Source organism: Mustela putorius, unplaced genomic scaffold (genome assembly GCF_011764305.1).
Source record: "Mustela putorius furo isolate JIRA1106 unplaced genomic scaffold, ASM1176430v1.1 tig00003856_pilon_pilon_pilon, whole genome shotgun sequence".
Lineage (NCBI taxonomy): Eukaryota > Metazoa > Chordata > Mammalia > Carnivora > Mustelidae > Mustela > Mustela putorius.
The window spans coordinates 391887-405659 of record NW_025422008.1 but is presented as its reverse complement, the minus strand read 5'-3'; the positions used below and the strand labels follow the sequence as shown (position 1 = coordinate 405659).

General features: G+C 55.8%; 4 protein-coding genes across 8 annotated transcripts; 1 reads left to right on the top strand and 3 right to left on the bottom strand.

Moving 5' to 3' along the window:
* The first annotated feature begins 83 nt into the window (after positions 1 to 83).
* RNF5 (ring finger protein 5) lies at positions 84 to 2472 on the top strand. Its single transcript, XM_004780885.3, has 6 exons — positions 84 to 333; positions 1239 to 1257; positions 1353 to 1465; positions 1576 to 1630; positions 1708 to 1825; positions 1905 to 2472. The coding sequence occupies exons 1-6, from the start codon at positions 194 to 196 to the stop codon at positions 2000 to 2002; spliced, it is 543 nt and encodes a 180-aa protein (XP_004780942.1). The 5' UTR covers positions 84 to 193; the 3' UTR covers positions 2003 to 2472.
* Positions 2473 to 2689: 217 nt separating this feature from the next.
* AGER (advanced glycosylation end-product specific receptor) lies at positions 2690 to 5688 on the bottom strand. 4 transcript variants are annotated; one of them, XM_013050181.2, is made up of 11 exons: positions 5532 to 5688; positions 5239 to 5345; positions 4917 to 5109; positions 4673 to 4737; positions 4444 to 4531; positions 4164 to 4346; positions 3945 to 4072; positions 3621 to 3759; positions 3309 to 3332; positions 3076 to 3202; positions 2690 to 2979 (listed from the first exon to the last, which is right to left on the bottom strand). In XM_013050181.2, the coding sequence occupies exons 1-11, from the start codon at positions 5581 to 5583 to the stop codon at positions 2880 to 2882; spliced, it is 1206 nt and encodes a 401-aa protein (XP_012905635.1). In that variant the 5' UTR covers positions 5584 to 5688; the 3' UTR covers positions 2690 to 2879. The 4 variants fall into 4 exon arrangements, with proteins under 4 accessions (XP_012905635.1, XP_012905636.2, XP_044921060.1 ...); XM_013050182.2 differs by having other exon boundaries at positions 2690 to 2954; positions 5532 to 5598; XM_045065125.1 differs by lacking the exon at positions 3309 to 3332 and having other exon boundaries at positions 5532 to 5598.
* Positions 5689 to 6099: 411 nt separating this feature from the next.
* PBX2 (PBX homeobox 2) lies at positions 6100 to 13088 on the bottom strand. Of its 2 annotated transcripts, none has more exons than XM_013050176.2 (9): positions 12957 to 13088; positions 9927 to 10000; positions 9443 to 9690; positions 9165 to 9355; positions 8877 to 9012; positions 8583 to 8736; positions 8129 to 8217; positions 7936 to 8022; positions 6100 to 7819 (listed from the first exon to the last, which is right to left on the bottom strand). In XM_013050176.2, the coding sequence occupies exons 2-9, from the start codon at positions 9973 to 9975 to the stop codon at positions 7727 to 7729; spliced, it is 1047 nt and encodes a 348-aa protein (XP_012905630.1). In that variant the 5' UTR covers positions 9976 to 10000; positions 12957 to 13088; the 3' UTR covers positions 6100 to 7726. The 2 variants fall into 2 exon arrangements, with proteins under 2 accessions (XP_012905630.1, XP_004780937.1); XM_004780880.2 differs by lacking the exon at positions 12957 to 13088 and adding an exon at positions 10929 to 11244.
* On the bottom strand, positions 12019 to 13737 carry GPSM3 (G protein signaling modulator 3). Its single transcript, XM_004780877.3, has 4 exons — positions 13696 to 13737; positions 13376 to 13484; positions 12957 to 13156; positions 12019 to 12752 (listed from the first exon to the last, which is right to left on the bottom strand). Exons 1-4 carry the CDS (start codon positions 13735 to 13737, stop codon positions 12615 to 12617), a joined length of 489 nt encoding a protein of 162 aa, XP_004780934.2. The 3' UTR covers positions 12019 to 12614.
* Positions 13738 to 13773: the final 36 nt, after the last annotated feature.

The window sequence follows — 13773 nt, the reverse complement described above, 5'->3', positions numbered from 1 at the left end:
AACCTCGCCCCTACACTTTGGACCAATCCTTTCTTTTGAACTGTGTGATTGTCAGTCACTCAAGCCAATAGTGCTTAAGAAAGCTTTGGAGCCCGCCCAACGACCGTGGGTTGGAGGCGGTTTCTGGTTGTTGGGGCGTGTGTGTGTGTTTTTGGGGGATTAAGGGGTACGTGAAGGCGAAACAGAACTGGCCATGGCAGCAGCAGAGGATGAGGACGGGGGCCCCGAAGGGCCAAACCGCGAGCGGGGCGGGGCGGGCGCGACCTTCGAATGTAATATATGTTTGGAGACTGCTCGGGAAGCTGTGGTCAGTGTGTGTGGCCACCTGTACTGGTGAGGATCCGGGAGGGGGAGAAAAGAAGGGCTCACCTCCTTACTCGGGGGGTGGGGTTGTGGGCGGGGTGGCATACAATTATACAGATAATCGGAGGGCACATTCACATCGGTGAGGCCCGAGGAGGGGACTTAGGTCTCTTTGGGTCTGTGTGGGCCAGAGAGTCATATCTGTACAGAGGAGACTCGTGGGACGGAGAGTCATAGGAACTAGGAGCTGAGGGGTATGTATGGTGTGTTAAGAGGATTTGGGGCGGGGTGGGCGTCACAGCACATCTGTAACAGGTGAGACCCGAGAATGTGAGAGGTCTAAGCTGTACAGGTGTTAATAGATTAGACTCAAAGATTAGGGGTGGGTAGGGGACACCTAGGGAATGTGGGATCACATTCAGGCGAGATGTTGATAGGGAGTGGTATGACAAACCCGAGAACAAGGGCACTGAAGGGGCAATCCTAAGAAGTTAAAGGATGGTGGAAATGGGGACATTATTGAGCCTAGAAGAGAGGAAAAAATTGTTTGGGAGTGATAGGGACAAGGATGGGGCTGGGGGCTGAAAGAGGAGATCTGGAAAGCCTTGTTTGAAGAGACCTGAAAACTTAAGTCAAAAGGCAGAGAAAGGAGGAGGAGATGGGTGCGTGAGTGCATGCATGTGTGTGTGTGTGTGTGTAGGGGGAGAGGAGAGGGTTGAGCATGTTGAGGATGGATATTACTTTACATGTTGTAAGATCAGAGAAATCAGAGAAGCAGGAAAGCCAGACTAGCTGGCACGGTAGAAATTGTAAAGAAAAGGAAAAGAAACAGGGAATACCTGGGAAGAGGGGGTGAGATCAGACTCTTGTGAGGTTGGGTCTGTGTCTGTCTTTTCTGTAGCTAGTTTGACCTTCTTTTTTTTCCCCCCATCCAGTTGGCCCTGTCTTCATCAGGTGCGTACTCAGAGGAGATGAAGAGGGAAATGGGGAGGTCTGAGGAGTTGAAAGACCCTGCTGTGAACTGGAAACCACTTCATTTTCTCCCTCAGTGGCTGGAGACGCGGCCAGAGCGGCAGGAGTGCCCAGTGTGTAAAGCTGGGATCAGCAGAGAAAAGGTTGTTCCTCTTTATGGGCGAGGGAGCCAGAAGTCCCAGGACCCCAGGTGAGAGAGAGGGGGTGTTACTGAGGGAAGATGGAGGGCTTCTGCCCTGGGAGTGGGGTGTGGAAGGGAAGAGATGGTTTCTCATTGCTAGCCCCTCTCCCGTCCTTCAGATTGAAAACTCCACCCCGCCCCCAGGGCCAGCGACCAGCCCCGGAAAGCAGAGGGGTGAGTCTTGTCTAATTGTGTTCCTTCCCTGCCAAAGACCTGCCCAGTTCTCCTCTGACTTTGTCCACCTCCTGTAGGGATTCCAGTCATTTGGAGATACCGGGGGTTTTCACTTCTCATTTGGTGTTGGTGCTTTTCCTTTTGGCTTTTTCACCACCGTCTTCAACTCTCATGAGCCATTCCATCGGGGTACAGGTAAGAGCCTTCCCTCAGCTCAGGCCCCTTCCCAACCTAGGAGTGGATGCTTCTTCCACAGCTTTCCTCTCTCCTACAGGTGTGGATCTGGGACAGGGTCACCCGGCCTCCAGCTGGCAGGACTCCCTCTTCCTGTTTCTCGCCATCTTCTTCTTTTTCTGGCTGCTCAGTATTTGAGCTTTGTCTCCTTCCTGCCCACCTCCAGCCAGAGGAGAATCAGTATTGGGGGTCCTTGCTGACCCTTCCTTACTCCTGGCCCCTCCTTCCCCAGCTCCTCCCTTTCTATTGGCTAAGGCCACGGCTACTTTCTAGGAGGCTGTGGGTAGGAGGAGTGACATCTGTGCAGAGTATGGGAGAACCTTCTGCTCTGAACTCACTGAGTAGCATCATAACTCCCACCTCTGGGACAGGAGGACAGACAGAAGAGGATGTCTGTTTCTCCTCTCTCCTGATCCTTTGCTTTTCCCCACTTTTACTGATTTGATGTTGAAAGATGAACAAGGCTCCCTCTGACTCTCCCCTACCTTCCCCCTGTTGATTTAACTTAATTTTTCTCTCCCTATTGTCTAATATGGTTTCTGCCTCTAAGTGCTTTCTTCCCCTCACTACCTCCTTTATTATAAATTCAATAAACAAGGTGAGATGTATTGATGGGAGCTCTGCCCACTTTTGTCCTTTCCTCCTTCCTTCCAGGACAGGAGCATCTTATCCCCAACTGAGTAAATATCTGTGTGGTATGGGGAGGTGTGAGGGTGAGCCCCTCTTCTTCAAGACTCTCAAGGATTCAGGGGGTGAGGGTGTCTCACACACACTCACTGTCTCTCTCACACACACACACACACAGACAGACATGTGCACGAGAGCAAATAGGCGAGGTGTTTACTTATCACTATGGGAGGCTCTGGTTGTGGAAGCAAGTTTGGTGAGGTGGGGTACAGGTTATATAGGGGGAAAGTGCTCTGAGGCCAGGACAGAGCAGCTGGGGGCAGGGGGAGAAAAGGGGGCTGACAGATGGGGTCTAGCTGTCACCCCTCAGGGCCCGGCTGCACCGCTCTCAGCTGCCTCTGGCTCCTCTGACTGATTCAGCTCTACGCGCTCCTCCTCCTCCTCCTGGTTTTCTGGGGCCTTCCTGGGGAGGGGGATTGGGGAGAATTCTGCACATGGTTTCTAGCGCTCCGTCATTCCTGCCCCCACACCCCTCCTTGCTGCCTGGTGGTCCCAAGTCTGAGCTGTTTGGCTTTCTCACTCACCTTTCCTCTCTTCGGGGTCGCTGTCTTCGCCACATGATGGCCCCAATGAGCAGGGCAGCGACCCCCAGGCCTCCCAGGATCCCCAGGGCCAGGGCTACAGTTCCCAGTCCCTGCCCTTCCACAGAGCCTGTAGAGAGATGGGGAGAAGTGAGGGCCCCCACCACTCACCATTCCTTTCTTGTTGACCACCCATCCCCAAGTCCCGTTTGGGCCCTCTGCTTCCAACCCCTCACCTGCGATGGGCTCCTCCTCTGCTTCTGAAAGGCAAAGTCAGAGCAATTTAGAAGGGAAGGTCTAAATTTGAGAGAAGGCTATTAGTGGGAGCCCTGATTGAGTCTTCCCCTTTCTTGAGAGGAGAGAGGGAACAGCTGGGCTGCTCTCTCAGGAGAGTTTGGGTGGGGCAGAGGAGGCCTGGATGTGGGTGAACCAAGGAGGAGTGGTGTGGTTCTTGGAGACAGTGCCAGGTTGGGCTAGGGAACTGGTATCCGCACTGTCCCTTAACCCAGCCCCAGGATCCCTGGGGTTTGGAGAGAGGTTTTTCTCACCTATGACGACACGGACAGCCGGGCTTTCCTGGGGCCCATGGCTGGGATAGGTGGCCACACAGCTGTAGCTTCCCTCATCGTCAAACTCCACATCACTGAGAAGCAGCACAGGGCTGGGGGCAAGGTGCAGGGGTATGCCCTGGGGGTGGAAGGGGGACAGAGACTTATAAAATCTCCACACATCCCATACTTCTGTCTTTGTCTTTACATCCTCAAGTACTCGGTTGTCTTTCCCAACTCCTTGCCAACCTGTCCGTGAGCCTCCTATTCTCATTGCCAGTGATGTGTCTCTCTACTTCCCAGCCCCCTCCCCAAGTCACTCACATCCTTGATCCAGTGGATCTGAAGGGAGGACTGGGCAGGGGTTTCACAGGTCAGGGTCACAGTACCACCACGAACTAGTTTTCCACCTTCTGGCTGTATCATCACTCGGACCTCTGGAGGCACAGGCTCTGGGGCAGAGGGCATGAATGAAGTTGAGAGTTATACCTGTGTGGTCCTAGTGGCCGTGGGCTTTCCTCTTCCCTGAGGGTCTCTACTCACCCCAGACTCTGAGCTGGATGGAGGCTGTGTGTAGGGCTCGACGCCGGGGAAGTCCAGGGCTGAAGCTACAGGAGAAGGTGAGGTGGGGAGCTCCTCCCCAGGCTGGGGTCACCATCAGCGCCGACTGGAGTGTGAAAAGCCCTGTCTGAGGGTGTCTCGTGGTCTCTTCCAGCACAGACACTCCTGTGCAGGGAGGGGAGGGTAAGGCAAGATATCCCAGGGTGGGTGTGGGAGAGGGATCAGAAAGAAAGCAGCTGGGAGGGGAGACTTTGGGACTTACCTTTGCCATCAGGTATGAGGAGTTTCCCGTCTGAATGCCAATTAAGAGTCCCTGCAGGATAGCCCCCCTCGGACACACATGTCCCCACCTGGGGAAAGAGTGACCTTCATTATCTTTGAAAATAAGAGACTACACACAACACACACACACACACACACACAGAACTTACACTCCCCTTCCTCTTCTTAGGACTGCTTTCTACTCCCCCCCCACCCCCACCTACTGCTACCTTATTGGGGACACCAGGCACGAGTTCAGAGGCAGGAGAGACAATTTCTGGCTTCCCAGGAATCTCTGAAGGAAGGAAAATTTCAGTCAGAGGCTGCAGCTTTGAAGACTCACACGCGGGTGTAGGATCTAGGGCAGCTGAAGTCACAGGTTCTCCCACACCAGGGCCAAGGAATCAAGGGCTGGGGTTAAAGGCTTTTCCTTAGATGAGAGGTGGGCCATGGAGAAGGTCCTGGAACTCTTACGGTAGACTCGGACTTGGTAGGCGGACCTCATCTCCTTTCCATTCCTGCTTGTTGCCTGACACCGGAAAGTCCCCTCATCCTGGATCCCTACTGCTGGCAGGAGGAGGGAACCATTGGGGAGCACTCGAGCCACGCTATCCCAGGAGTCTCCCTCGGGAGACAGGACCTTCCAAGCTTCTGTGCGACCTGTGTTCTGAGGACAGAGGAGAGGGGCCTGAACAGTGCGAGTCCTTTGGGAAAGGACTCATGAGACAGGGAGGTGGGGAAGGGAATCATTCCTGGTCTCTGGAAGCAGGGAAACTGTGGCAGGAGACCTGCTTACCAGTTTCCATTCTAGCTGTTGGGGTGGTTTCTTGGGGGCTCCCCTACAGTTCAGCACCAGTGGCTTCCCAATCCGGGCCGTGATGTTTCGATCGCCTACTACTGCCCCTGGGAGACAGTACAATGGTGGAGGGGTAGGAAGGAAGGGAGAGGCTAACAAAACTAGGGGAGGTTAAGATGGGTGAGGGAGCTTGAAAAGCAATGCCAGGTTCCACAAAGTTCTGGGCAGATTTGGGGAGTGGGATGAAATGCTTTCTACGGGGAGGATTGGTGTGAGGGGGGGGAAAGGCTCACCCCACAGACTGAGGACCAGCATCCAGGCTCCTGCTGCTGCCCCTGCTGCCATCCTGCTTCCTTCCCAGGCTCCTGGCTCTGTGTGCCCCTCACTGCTGTGGCCACGGCCCTAGGTGGGGCTTGCACCCTCTCCTCTACCCCCATCTTCCCGTCCTGTCCCGCCACAGGGAATGCTAGGAATTCATGCTGCTTGGACAAGAGTCCTTCAGGTAGGAGGAGAAACAATGATCACCCCACCCTTAGGCACTGCCGGTCTCCAGGCACAGCCATATCCACGGTGGGAGGGGGGGGTGTACCTCCTAGAATTTCTCATTACTCAGGACCCCAACTCTGTCTACTGAGGGCTTGCCTGGTGGACGAACTGGAGCCCATATGGCTTAGGTAAGGTTGCTGGACGACAGGGTTCAGGCCTGGCTGTTGCCCTTGGGGAGGGTTGAAGGTGAACCGTGGGACCTGGGTGGCGAGGGGAAGGCTGGGAGGAGTCGGGGGAAACACCTGTGTGGGGTTTTATGAGAGACAGATTTTGTTCTGGGGTTTCTTATGTTTTTGAAAATAATGCTCAACTAAACCCAGGGAAAAAAGAAATTTCTTTATTTAAAACTGTGTGTTTTTTTTTTTCCTTTTCTGTGAAACTACAAGTTTACAAGTGAGGAGAGAACTGCCCCCAACCCGTTCATCCTGCCCACCACCCATCATACACCCATCCAATCTGCTCCCTTCCAGTCCTGCCTGGATCTTAGACAGGAGAGGTTTCCTCACTAGGACAGTCTTGTAAAATCCTGAGGATGTTTGAGGGGCTCAGCTGGTAGGTTTCTGGCCAAGAATAGGACATGGGTGATTTTACTTTCCCCCATACTTGGCTTTTTGTAATCTCCCTCTTCTCTCTCCCCACCCTCTTGATTTTGAACTGAGAAAAAAAAATGCCTCATTTCTGGGGAAGTTGAGGGAGATATACATACAGGTACCCCAACCCACATTCACCATATTTGGCAATAACCCCTTCCCCATTCTTTCCCCTCCAGTCTGCAAAGAGTAGTTTAAAAAGATTTAAAGACGTGTCACTCACAGGGGAAGGTGGCTCTTCCTCAAAACTACTGAGTCCAGCCCTGCCCAGGGGTGCCGTGTGTTTGTATGTGGGGGGAGAAGGGGATAGGTCAGCAGAACAAGCCCCTGACTACCTCCACATCAAATGCAGCAGAGAGCTGCCTGCATAAGCAAAGAACACTTAAGTGATCGTACAAGCAAAAATACCTAAGTCATTTTAGGGGGGCAGGCTTGGGGCCCTGCTAAGCATACTTTCTGATGGATGGGACTGGAGCCAGGTGGGCCTCTTTACAAGTTCTATTTGTTCCCCTTTCTCTTATGACCCCTTCGGCTATCACCCCTAACGTGGGGAAGTAAGAAATTAAAACAAAAACAAAACCAATATATTTATAAAATATCTACTTCCCCAAACTAAAAATTAAGAACCAATAACAAAACAAAAAATTCAGATAGTACAGATGGATCCCAGGGTTTCGTTTCTTTCCTTTAAGAAACAAAACAAAACAAAACAAAAACAAAACCCCAAAGCCCAGTCAACAATTCCCTAAAGTAGCAGAAACTCCCTCCGAGGTAGATATCTGAGTCAGACACTCTCGTCCACCGAGCGATTCTATTGGTTTAAGATGAGCTGCGTATGAGGTAATAAAGCCATCTGGAGGGGCAGGGGTGGGGAGGCACAGAGTTCATGGCCCATATCCTCTGTCCAGGAGTGTCCCCAGTTTTGGCATCTCTGGTCAGGCAGGGCTGGCTTCTCCACAGATCCCAGAGCAGGTTAAGTGGGGTAGAGGAGGGAAGAGTGGGGGAGCCCAGAGAAAGATACAGAAATGAAATATAGTATGGCAGGTAGAGCAAAGGGAAAGCAATCTGAACAACAGAATTCTGAGTGTGTGGTGTATGTGTGAGAGAAAGGGAGAGAAGAAAGACAAAGGAAAAAAGGGGTTGAGACCCCACTTTCCCCTTAGGGGACCCCATTTTCCCTGTCATGTAGTCAGTACCCCCAGCACTGGAGAGTCTGGTCAGGGAAGGGATGACCCCATTTGCCCTTCTCTGTCTTGTGCTTCTCCTGTGTCTGGGGTTTGTCCTCTGGATGCCTGCGTCCTCTTCAAGAGTCGCCTTGTGAGCCCCCACCCCTGTGGCCCTAAGGGGCAAGATCAGTTGGAAGTGTCAGAGTGAACGCTCCCTGGTCCCTCTGTCGGAGATGTCACTGAGGATGGGGTTACAGCCTCCTGCCAGCCACCATTTGCCTAGAAAAAGAGAGAGGTTAGGGCAGGGAAATCCAGTGTGGGAGACAACACGACCACAGGAAAGCCGTCCTGTCCAGGTGAGAGGTGGACAAAGGGAGCGTCAGGTGTTCACTCACCCTCATTTCCCGAGGGCTGTACATCTGGCCTCCCCCAAGGTTATCCCCGTAGCCCCCTGGCCCCATTGAGTGTCGGAGTGATTCCACCTGCAGGCAGCAAAGAAGGGCAGGACATGGTGAGGAGTCTCATACCCTGGAGAGCAGGAAACCGAGTTTGGGCAAGCCCTGGTCGAGGGGAGACGGGCCACCTGACCTGGGAAGCAGAATAGGAATCTCCGTTGAGCCCGGGCATCCCCAGAAACATGTCTCCAGATCCTGAGAGATTGAAAGAGCCGCCAGAGCCTTAAGGGAGCAGAGAGGGTATTAGGGAAGAGTCTAACAGAGCCTGAGACTCACCACAGTCCTGTGTTTCCAAAAAGCCCTCTGAACTAGTTCCGGGAGTGTGCTGCTATACACAACTTATCCCTAAGACACAGCAACACTCAGGGGCAGGCTGTGTCTGAGCCTCCCCCTCCCTCCCTGGCCACTTGCTGGAAGACAGTTACTTTGCTGGACTGGCCTTTGTCCCCTGACATCTCCACCCCATCTCAGCTAGTTCCCTCTCATCCCAAAAGGCCCCCTCTCTGCTGGGATCCTGTCTAGATAGGAAGTGGGAACAAAGGCCGGAAGTGTGCAAGAGAACCAGCCAGGATGGCAGCGGGGTCCACCTGCAGAGGAAGGGGGTGTCGGGGAGCTGGTGCGGCTGTGGCCCCCCTGGGTGACTGACACGGCAGTCTTGACGGCATAGATGTTGGCCTCCTCTTGGAACTTTCCAATATTTTTCTTATAGCGGATCCGCTTGTTGCCAAACCAGTTGGAGACCTGTGAGGCATGGAGCAGAAAGGAGGGTCAGGTGCAGACCTTCCCCCCGCAACCCCCCGCCCCCCGTAACCGCCTCAGTCAGTTGATCAGAGAGCTTTTAACCTGAACACCACATCCTGGCCCTGAGTCCCACCCCATACCTGAGAAACAGTGATCCCACACTTCTTGGCAAGCTCCTCCTTAGCCTCCTCACTAGGATACGGGTTACTCAGGTGGGAGTAGAAGTACTCGTTGAGGACCTCAGTGGCCTGTTTGCTGAAGTTGCGGCGTTTGCGTCTACAGAAGAAGGAGAATGGTGGTGAGGCAGCTGCTCTCCCAGCAGGGCGTCTGTCTTGCACCACTCTAGAGGGCGCCGCTGCCATGAAGCACCGTGTTGTGTGTGAGCCAATGGCCCTGAGGCTGGGAAAAGTGGGGGGAAGGAGCCCCACCTGGCATCCAAGAAGCGGGAACGCAGGATCATGACAGCCTCACAGGTGCTCTGCTTGAGCTGCATCTGGATGGCACTGAACTTTCGGTGGATGATGCTCACCATGCGCTCCATCTCCTTGGGAGCCACAGGCCGTGTGCGGCTCTGTTCCCTCAGCAGGTTCATGACGTGCGTCGTGAACTCGTTACATGCCTGCAGTGGGCGCCAGGGGCTGTGAGGAGGGGACCTCTGGTCTTGGGATGCCCTGTCCTCTCACCCACGCCAGCCTGGTCTCCTCACCTGCTCATACTTCTCCAGCTCCGAGTGGTAGATGTGGCGGATTTGGGCAAGTTTGCTACGATAGTCGGAGTGTTCGATGGAGTTGTCAGGGGACACGCCGCCCCCCGAGGCTGCGGCGGCTGCAGCTGCTGCAGCAGAGCCCCCCCCTTTCTCAGGCCCAGCCACACCCTCTGCCAGAAGCATGTTGTCCAGGCGCATCAGCTGTGGGTCCACCGGCTCCTCCTCTTGGGAGCTTCGAATGCTGAGGCCTAGCATGCAGGCGAGTGAACTTAGGGACCCAGGGAACCCACAGCCAGCTCGTAGCCCTCCTGGTGTCTCCTGGACACCCACGTTTCTAGGCTTTGGTTCCCTCCCCATTTTCCCTTAGCAACTTCCCTAACCCCTACTGTCCTCAGTGCCCCGAAATGTCAAACTCTTGGCCTGAGCCCTCTAAAGGACAGAGTTCAGTCCCCAGAGGTGAGGAATCAGAGGGGGACTCACATACCGGTTTTCTCCTTGATTTCGCACAGGACACTAAAGAGAGCAGGCTTCATGCGGTGGCAGTTAAGGGCGTGTTTCCTTGGGAGGAAAGGGAAAGAATAGTTGAGAAGCTACAAGAACAGAGGTGGGGCGGGATGGGGGTACCATGAGGGTGAGGGGGAGCCTGGGAACAAGAAGGGAGGTAGAAGGTGGGGGTGGGGACATGACGGAGTTGAGCGGGGAGACAGCTCCTGGAATGTGGAGATGTGGGGAATTTGGCTTTAGGAAGATGGGGGGGAAGGTGCAGGCAGCAAGATAAAGGCACCACAAGCACACACGGGGCTATGGGAAATGGGCCTAGAAGGGGACAAAGGGAAATTTTCGGGTAACTGCCAACTTGAGAGTGACTAGGTAGATTTCAGATGAAAGGAGATGGAGACTGTGAGAAGAGTCAGAGTTTGAGGTGCCAGAGACGGGGCTGGGGATTTCAATACAGATGCGTATGGGGGGTCCTGGGACTGACCAAGGCAGGAGGCTCTGATGCTCCTAGTGTCTGGCTGAGCAAGGGCTAAGGGTTGGATGAGGACCCTTGGGAGGATGGGCAAGTGGTGGAGAGGAGTGGTAGGAGCTCTGGGATGGACCCAGGTCTGGAGAAGATGGGGGTGGGCTGGGTGGAGAGTTAGGAACACAGACAGCATAGCAGTTTCTTAGTCTCAAAGCCAGGGCAGGGTTCTGGAGGTAGAAGGATGTTCCAGGGCGGTACAGGGGTCAGTGAGAGGTGGGGGGTGGGTGGGCAGTGAGACCACCCTGGGCTCCCCTCTTTGAAGGTTTCAGGGTCTGGTGGTGAAGGGAGGTTTGAGAGGGATGGCTTATCTCAGGACTAACAGGAGTAAGGAGAGAAGAGAGCTGTAGGATCCTGGAGAGGGTCCTGGAGTGGGGGGTGGGGGTGGGGATTCCCAAAAGATTCAGAGCTTGTGAATGGGGCTTCTGCTGGGTCTGTGTAGGGTCCCGGGGTGGGGGCACTCACTTGGCCTGGGCCTCATCCAGGCTCTGGTCGGTGATGGTCATTATCTGCTGCAGAATGTCCCCGATGTCTTGCTTCCCTCGGCCTCCCGGGACCCCCCCGTTACCCCCACCGGGGTCTCCGCCGCCGGGAGGCTCGCCAGGGCCCCCAGGCTCCCCACCCACCAATCCCAGGCCCCCCCGGCCCCCGCCTGGAGGGGGCGGCCCCAGCAGCCGCTCGTCCATAGTTGGGGGGGGGCCCTGAGGCCCCCTCCCTGCTCCGCCCTCCCCCGCCTGGTTACTCCCGCCCCCCCCCAAACTCGGTGGGGCCGCTGCTCCCTCCGCCCCAACCCCCACCCGTTTCTCCCCTCCCGGCTCCCTCGGAGGTTCACCCCCGGCCTGAAGGGAGACCTGGGGTACCGCTGGGCCCCCCACAGGAGACCCCGGCCCCCGGCGGCGGAGAAAATGGAGCCGGAGAGAGAGGAGGCCCAAGCGGGGGTGTGTGTGAGAGAGAGAGGGAGGAGGGAGGAGGGAGGAGAGGGGGAGCGAGGGAGGGAGGCTGGGGGAGGGGAGCCGGGGAGGAAGAGGAGGGGAGAAGAGAGGAGGAACAGGGAGGAGCTGGGGGCGGAGAGAGACACACAGAAGCAGAGGAACTGGGACCGAGTGGAGGAGGGGAGAGGGAAGAGGGGGCGAGGGGAGGAGACTGGACCTACGGGGAAAATATGCGAAGGCAACCGGGCTGCAAGTCGTCGGTCTGGAAAGCGGGGCTTGTTGGGGCTAGGGGACCGCCGCCTGGGTTCCGAATCAGGGATCTAGGTTTTGTGGCCTCTGGCCGCTAGAATGCCTGGGTTCACAGACAGCTCAGTTCATATTTCTTGTCCTAATGATTCCCCTCCCTGTTCTACTTAATTAAAACCAGGAGAGGGGGGTTGGGGGAGTATAATTAGGGAGGTCTCCAGCCGCTGCTTAATGAGCCAGTAATTAACCAGCCAGGGAGGGGAGCTGGCCTCTCGCCAGACTAGGGAGAGAGGCGGCCTCCGGCCTCACCTTCCTCTCCCCCGCCCCCCCACTGCCCCTCCCTCCCCACCGCAGCCCCAAACACCAGTCTTCTTCAGTTGGGAGAATTACATTTATTCATACAACCAAAACATCAGACTCTGAGCAGCCGTGGGGAGGCAGGGGGCGGAGTACTAAGTGTCCATTCACAGCCTGTAGACCCCGCATCCTGGGGCTGGGGGTGCTGGTGGTGGGTGGGAGAATGGTCTCTTTACAGTGCCCTCTCTGTCTTCTTACTGAGAAGGAGGGTGGGACTGTCTGTCAGGCCCTAACCTTGGGAGATTTGCCTTTTCTTGGGAGATAGGGAGGCCTGAGCCCTCAGATTCTGCCCCCTGGGGATGTCTCCACAACTCAGGACTTAGAACCACTCCTTGTGATCAGAGGAGGGGGTAGGGTGTCCCTCAGTGGCTGGGATTCCTTCATTGCTTCAAGCTCCCACACACTAGGGGAGGGAGTTAAATGACCATCCTACTTTGACTATGCTCAGGTTTTGAGGACTTTCACCCCCTCCATTCCCAGGAAAGGTGGATGAGGGTGATGAATATTGAGATTTCTCCTGGGTCCTCCAGTCTCTGGTGTCCCTGCCACACAGTAGTTGAGGGCTGGCCAGCTTTGAGCCCCAGAGTGCGGAGTGGCTGGTGGGGTGGCTCAAATCTCAGCAGGTATGTGTTGGGGGCCGGGACCTTTGCTCCTCCATTCGACCCCCACCCTGAACTCTCAGCAGCAACTCCAGGAGCTCCTGTCCCCCTGGGGGTAGGGGAGGCTCTGACCGCTGGGCTTCCATCCGCTGGCACTGGAGGAGTGGAGGGGAGGGAGGGTGTTGGTGAGGTTTTAAGAGGAACAGGCCTTGAAAGGAGCCAAGGCTGGTGGAAGGGGTATAGGGGATTCCTGTGATGGGCATGGTGGGGACTAGGCTAGGCAAGGGGGCAGATGCTAGGGAGAGGGAGGACCAAGAGACCAGGAACCGTGGATCTTGCCTTTTGGGTAGGTGTCTCACCTGGTGACTGAGGATAGTGCTGTAGAGCTGTTCTCTGTCCTCAAGAGGCCGGTGTGTGGCTGGGGCTCTGTTTGGGGGATTCTGCGGGATGTGGAAGGTGGCTCTCTGCTCCTCTAGGCGGCGGGACTGGGCCTCTGCCACCAAATCCAGAAGGAGCTCAGTCTGTAGGGAGAGCAGGGAGGCGGAGCGGGGCCCCAGGGCTGGGAAAAGGAGAGGTAGGGTTCAGAGACCCAGAGAAATTGGCAGACAGGAGCTTTGGTGGTGCAAGGTGTTTAGGCACTTGGGGTCAGAGCTGAGGGGCTGTAATGGGGAGTCAGGAGGAGGTGGGGAGAGGGCCCAGGATGGAGTGGGCCTTGGTAATGGGATCAGGAAGGATGTGGGCATCAAGGTCAGGGAGCTCCCGGGTCGGATGAGGGTACCTGTGTGACGGGTCCCTGAAGGAGGAGGGGACGGAGGAGCAGATCGCCAAGGCCGAGTGCTGGTGTTCATAGGGGGCCAGTCATGCTCATCCTGATGGGGTCCCTGATGCTGAGAGACACCCGGTCCAATCAAGCCTGGGTGTGGTGGGCAGGGGGCTAGGCCAACAGCCCATCTCTTCTCTCTGTGTCTCTCTGTTCCTGCCTCAGTTTGTTCAAACCCTTCTAAGTCCCCTGAAACCCCTGTCACTACGTTGCTGTCCCAGGTCCTCTCACCTCCCTTTCTCCCAGTGTCAGCCTCCCCAACCCGGTGCGCAGCTCACCTGGTCATCTTCCTCTTCTTCCTGGGGTCTCTCGGCCTCCATCCCCTGAGGGGGAGAAACTGAAGGGGGAAGGGTAGC